We start from the raw sequence: 6,204 nt of genomic DNA on the forward strand, positions 1-6,204 counted from the left end.
AACATAGTTTTAGGTTTTCTTCAAACTAAATTATTTGAAAAAAAAATACTTTTCGATTGCTAAAAATAAAAGTCAATCAATTTCTCAAACCTTTGTATCTCATTCTTTGCCATTCTTTCAACCCAAGTTTTCACATTCACTTTCTTTCTTTCTTCCTTTTGGTAAGACCTCATGGGAATTGAAAAAAAAAAGATCCTACCTACTCATTTTCTTTAATGGAGATCATTACTTGTTATGCTTAAAACTGAATTTCAAAGTTCTTTAAAAACAAGTTTGAAACCTATGGTCAATTCTGTAAACTTGGAGGATTAATAACATTATTTTCAATGGGTTGAAAAGAGTGCTGAAGAATGAGATTGAAGGCAATTGATTATGGTTTCATTCGTAGAATGTTGAATAATTAATTTACTTTGAAAATTAAACCCAAAAATATTTATTTAAAATGCCAAATAGGTATTAATTTGTGATATGTTAAAAATATGCAAAGTAGGGAGTGTGGATTCAATTTTAAAATATTTTAATAGTGTTAATATAAATTTGTAAATAATTAAAGTTGAATGTGCAATTAGATTAAATAAAAAGTTTATAATCTATTTGAATGTTGAGGTTAAGTTCAATGATTTATAATGTAAATTACTTTATAATTTTATTACCTAAGGTTAAAAGTCAATAATTTCTTAATTTAGTGGCAAGAGTGCTCGTGTTGTTGTATGGGAGCTTGGATTCATTTCCTAACAATCCCACCTTTATTCTCAATTTAAAAAAACAAAAGACACACGTGTCAAAAATAATAAATGAGATACAAGAAGAGACATAACGAGGTCGAAATTTTTTGTTCGATACACTTATTCCCTTTAGAGTGTAGTGAAAAATTTAAAAAAAAATTGAAGTAACAAAAAATGAAAACATGACATCAACGACTAACTTTTTTTATATGGTGCTTTTCATAGGTCGGGTGGTGCCCTAGTTCCAGAATGAATTTCAAACCTATAACCATTTTCGAGCTAGTTCGGCCCGGTTTGTCCAATCATTTAACTATTCAAATTAATATAATATTTATTTATATATTTTTAAAAATTAATATTTATATATATTTTTATAATATGATATAAATTTATTTATTTTTATTATTTATATTAAATTAGAATTGAGTTAGTCCAACATGAAATATTAAAATCCTTATCTAGAACCGATCGAAGTCAAGTCTGGTGGAACCATGGATTTGTCTACTTTTATATAGTTATATAGACTTTCTTTTTGGTATTAAATCATTTATGTAGACTTACACTATAATAGATGTAGATTATAAATTATAGATATTGACCATGCAACAATGAAATAGTGCTTTGGAATCGAATTGGCAGACTAAACCGATATTACTATCTGATCCTGATAGTCGTATGGAAACTATTGCTATCCAGGCCTTACGAGTTACTGCCATAATCGTCGTATGGATAGCAAAATTCGGAAACAGAGGCAAAAGGTTTGCTTACGGAGGCAGAAAACAGTTCTTCATACATAAATTCACCAGAAGGATTGATGGCCTCCATTTTGGAATCTGCTCTCTCTTGCAGCTCCAAGGCAAGCTCTAGTGTGACCACCACCTCACCCATTGCTGGCCTTTCATTTCCCTTATAATGGGCACAACTAGAAGCGATTTCCGAATACTTTTCCAAACATTCTGGAGCTATCCTTCCCTTGAGGTATGGATCAATGGAATTATTAATGGTTCCTTCCCTTTGGGATTCCTTCAGCCAATTAAGTATATGTTGTTTATGCTTTGGAAGCGTGCTATCATAGGCTGTTCTGCCTAAAAGAACTTCGTATAAGATGATCCCAAATGAGAAAACATCAGATTTTTCTGTCAGTTCCCCATACATGGCATACTCCGGAGCCATGTACCCAAAAGTACCCGTAATTCTTGACTCTTTTCGAACTCTCGAAGCTTTTGACATGCTAAAGGAACCCAATCTCGAGAACCTAAAGTCATGAAGCTTACAAGACAATTCTTCATTTAAAAGAATGCTTCGGCTCGTAATGTGACCGTGAAATAGAGCGTATTTTGCACCAGTGTGAAGGTAGTGCAGTCCTCGTGCTGCACTAATGCATATTTGTAGCCTTCGCTTCCAAGGGAGTGGTGCATAACCCTGACCGTAGAGATGATCAGCAAGTGTCCATCTGCTCACGTACTCATACACAAGGATCATCTCATTTCGCTCTTCGCAAATCCCAATAAGAGAGACGAGAAGGGGGTGGCGCAACTGGCAAAGAAACCGTACCTCATTTTGGAGCTCTCTCACTGCGTCTTGACATGATCCATTTCGGCAGCGCTTGACACCAACTATGGTTCCATAATCAATAGTCCCTTTGTGGACACTCCAAAAACAACTTTCACCAATAACTGAGTTGGGGTGGAAGTTGTTGGTGGCGGCTTTGATCTCAGCTAGTGAAAAATGACGGCATAAACCCTCCGGTAGTTCTGAACCTCGATTTAGTTGAGGGGAAGTTTTGTTTAAAACAAACAAGCCTAGACAAGAACACAAAGGGTTCTTCATAGTTGCATCTAAAATACTAAAGATTCAATAGTAGTTAAATAAAGAAACAGTTTTTTAGGAGACGGGAAAAATGAGTACGAAATATATAAGTTGGATTAGAAATACAAGTTTTTCGACATTTCTATTCCTAACCTTGAAAAGTAAGATTTGATTTGGTAAAACTGTGAGGATATGTTTGGTTCAGTGTATTACCTAATACAATACAGGCCGAATACGCGCGTATTACATGACGCCTCTAATCCGGCGTTTGGTTCGCTGTAATAGGCATTACGGGCGTAAACCAATCCCGACCTAATCCCCTTTTTCGCTGCTTTTGTAATCCCTTCCCAAATCCCTGTAATACCTATTACGTCCGCCTTCCGTCCCCTGCTCTCTGTTTTACCCTCCTTCCCTACCCGACCCTCTCCTATTCTGTCCTCAAAATTTCTCCTTCCATCTCCCACCGTTTTTGTTTATTATTCTGTCCTCATCGTTTCTTCAATCTCTGTCTCCTCCCATTTCCTCCCAACCCTATCTGCAACTCTCTACTGCTCTTCAATATTTTCACAAAATTGGAAATACCTGATAGCTGAATCCAGTGAATCCTTTGAAAGTGAAGCGTTTTTCGGGTCATCACCTCTAATCCAATATCGGGTGAGTTTTATTTCGGACCGAAATTAATCTGCCAATTCTTTTGTTCGACAATCTTTTATCAAATATTTTTGCATGGTTATGAATCTTTAGTCTTCAGTAGTTTCTGTTGAAATTGCTATTTTATTTTATGAAATTGTTGCTGATTTCATTGGAATTATTGTATAATTGCACTTGTGGCTTTTTATTCTTCAGTAGTTTAATGCTGATTTCATGGTTATGAATCTTTTACTCTTCTGTAGTTTTAGTTAACGAAAGTTTTTCTGGGTTTAATATCCCTTGCTTTCTGATGGTGATTTCATATAAATTATGTGCGGTGTAATTTATAAATCCTGATTTTTGAAAGAGCAACATCAAAAGTTTAAAGCATATACTTCTTTCAGTAAATCATATTTCCATTTTCGTATGACAAATTTTACATTCATGAGTTGAGTTTCTATTTTCCTCATTGCAGCCAAAGATGGCACATTATTCCGTGCAATATTTTTATGTTTTGTTAAAGTTCCAGTAATTCAGTAATATGATTTAGAGAGAGTAGATATCTTGTTTAATAAGTACGTGTTTTGTATACCCTATTTGAATTTGCAGGTGGAACAGTTGGAATCATTTCGGATGCGATATTGATGAAAAGATGGTAAAAGAAACCGGTAAATATAGTATTAGTAACCATATATATGCTTTTTTATTTGAAATTATTTTCTTTTCTTTTTTTTTCAAAGTATTATATACATTAGCTTAAACATGAATATTTTTTGTTTTTATTGGCAGCTGATGCTCTAGTTTCAACTGGTCTTTCCAAGCTTGGATATGTATATGTTAATATAGGTATATGCTGTTATTATAATTTTTCATTTACTTTAATCTAAAAAATAAATACCCTTTACTTGTCATCATTGATTTTCAACATTTTTGCTTTCTTAGATGATTGCTGGGCTGAAATTGCTCGTGATGACAAGGTAATTAGAGCTTTGGATGTTCTTAGTATGTAAGGATTAAAAATATTTTTTGTGGCTTATAATTATTGGATTTTGATCAAATTTCAGGGCAATATAATGCCTAAGAACTCGACATTTCCATCTGGGATAAAACCTTTGGCAGATTATGCTCATAGCAAGGGTCTTAAGCTAGGAATCTATAGAGATGCAGGGTAATGTACTTACTATTGATGCTCAATTGTATGAATCTTGCATAGGTTATATGACAATTGCTTATGGATTTAATAGTGTTTTCATTTTGTACAGGTATTATACTTGTAGTAAGACAATGCCTGGTTCACTCGGTTTCGAAGAACAGGATGCTAAAACCTTTGCTTCCTGGGTATGATTTTCAGTGATCATTTCCCTTGTTTTAATTGAACCTAAAGCTTAATCAAGTTTGTTCGTGCGATAATTGTTTTGTATGCAGGGTATTGATTATTTGAAGTATGATAACTGTCACCATGATGGATCAAAGCCAATTGAAAGGTGGTGTAGTTGTCTTCTTTGTTTTGATTTGCAGCCATATTATATGCTTATATATTGCTTTAATTTTTCGTGTAGATATCCTGTTATGTCTAAAGCTTTGAAGAAGGCTGGCCGCCCCATATTCTTTTCTCTGTGTGAATGGTACTGTCTAAATCACAGTTTGATTTAAGCTTTTAATTTAAGTAACGATTTTCTGATTCTTTTTTTTTTTACTTTGCCATGTGTTTGATTTTTTGTTTCTTAAGGGAGAAATGCACCCTGCTGAATGGGGTTTCCATGTAGGAAATAGCTGGAGGACAACTTGTGACATAACTGATACATGGGAAAGGTAAAGATTTGTTAACGTATTTGGAGGATGTTAGAGTCGGCCTAGAGTATAACTTACGATATTTTGTTGCCTGGCAGTATGATTTCGAGAGCTGATCAAAATGAATTGTATGCTCAATATGCAAGGCCCGGTGGTTGGAATGGTTAGAGTTTTCTTCTAGTTCTGCAATTTTTTTTGAACCATATTAAATGTTTTGTGATTACAATTCTTGTTATATCGATAGATCCGGACATGCTTGAGATCGGGAATGGAGGGATGACGAAAGATGAATATATAGTACATTTCAGCTTATGGGCTATTTCCAAGGTATTACAATTGATATTCACCTTTTTTATGCTTGTTGATATGCATGATGTTGCATATCTGGTCTGAAAAACATGAATGCTATTGCAGGCTCCTCTTCTTCTCGGCTGCGACATAAGGAATATGACACAAGAGACTATAGAGATCATTTCAAACAAAGAGGTCATTGCTGTTAACCAAGGTACATAATTAGAAGTACAGTTCTTCAAAAACGCTTTAATGCATCAATAGTTATCGAACTTTTTTAACTTAATGCGATCTTCTGCATTAGATTCTTATGGTATTCAAGCTAGGAAGGCTAGGATGCACGGTGATGAAGAGGTGAAACCTATGCAACAACCCCTTTTGCTTAACCATATGATCATATAACATGCTCGGATTGGTCACTTACCTTTTCGGTGCCTTGTAACAGATTTGGGTTGCGCCACTTTCCAGCTATAGGACAGTAGTTGTCATTCTCAATAGGGGTTCAGTTCGCTATTCTGTAACCGCGTTCTGGGAGGATATGGGACTAGACCCCAACACTGTAGTTGAAGCTAGGGACCTTTGGGAGGTACTCAAATTATAGCTACAAGCTTTATAGTATATCCTACTGTCATTTTCCATTGCTTTAGTTCACTTATTCATGCACATATATGAATCTCTTGCAGCATAAAACACTGAAGAACCGATTTGTGGGCAATATTACAACAATGTTGAACCCTCATTCATGCAAAATGTATGTGTTGAAACCAATTTCTTGAACTTAGTGATTCTTGAATTGGGTCACTTTCTTTTCTTTTTTTCTTTTGGATTAGCATTTTGGAATTAGGAATTAGTTCTTTAATAATATTTGATGAAGAAAGCTTTCCTCTTTAATGTAGTTGGATTAGCACTTGTAATTAGTTTCTTAATAATATGAATGAAGTAAGCTTTTTTACTCCAA

At 34.4% G+C, this 6,204-nt stretch overlaps 2 protein-coding genes across 2 annotated transcripts; one reads left to right on the top strand and one right to left on the bottom strand.

The window, feature by feature from the left end:
* Window positions 1-1,424: 1,424 nt before the first annotated feature.
* LOC107892680 (receptor-like protein kinase FERONIA) lies at window positions 1,425-2,555 on the bottom strand. The gene has a single exon (XM_016817740.1). The coding sequence runs from the start codon at window positions 2,553-2,555 to the stop codon at window positions 1,425-1,427; it is 1,131 nt and encodes a 376-aa protein (XP_016673229.1).
* A 1,213-nt stretch (window positions 2,556-3,768) lies between these two features.
* Window positions 3,769-6,204, top strand: LOC107892679 (alpha-galactosidase 1; the record flags this gene model as incomplete). The annotated part of the gene is made up of 14 exons (XM_041082037.1): window positions 3,769-3,832; window positions 3,954-4,010; window positions 4,107-4,141; window positions 4,229-4,332; window positions 4,427-4,502; window positions 4,590-4,648; window positions 4,724-4,789; window positions 4,893-4,976; window positions 5,054-5,118; window positions 5,200-5,282; window positions 5,370-5,460; window positions 5,551-5,600; window positions 5,692-5,832; window positions 5,930-6,204. Coding segments are annotated over 14 exons (1,068 nt in total), but the record flags the coding sequence as incomplete, so codon positions are not given.

The sequence above is a fragment of the Gossypium hirsutum genome, chromosome A11 (assembly GCF_007990345.1).
Source record: "Gossypium hirsutum isolate 1008001.06 chromosome A11, Gossypium_hirsutum_v2.1, whole genome shotgun sequence".
Taxonomy (NCBI): domain Eukaryota; kingdom Viridiplantae; phylum Streptophyta; class Magnoliopsida; order Malvales; family Malvaceae; genus Gossypium; species Gossypium hirsutum.

Coding starts and splice junctions, on each gene's coding strand:
- LOC107892680 (XM_016817740.1), bottom strand. CDS start 2,555: ATGAAGAACCCTTTGTGTTCTTGTCTAGGCTTGTTTGTTTTAAACAAA.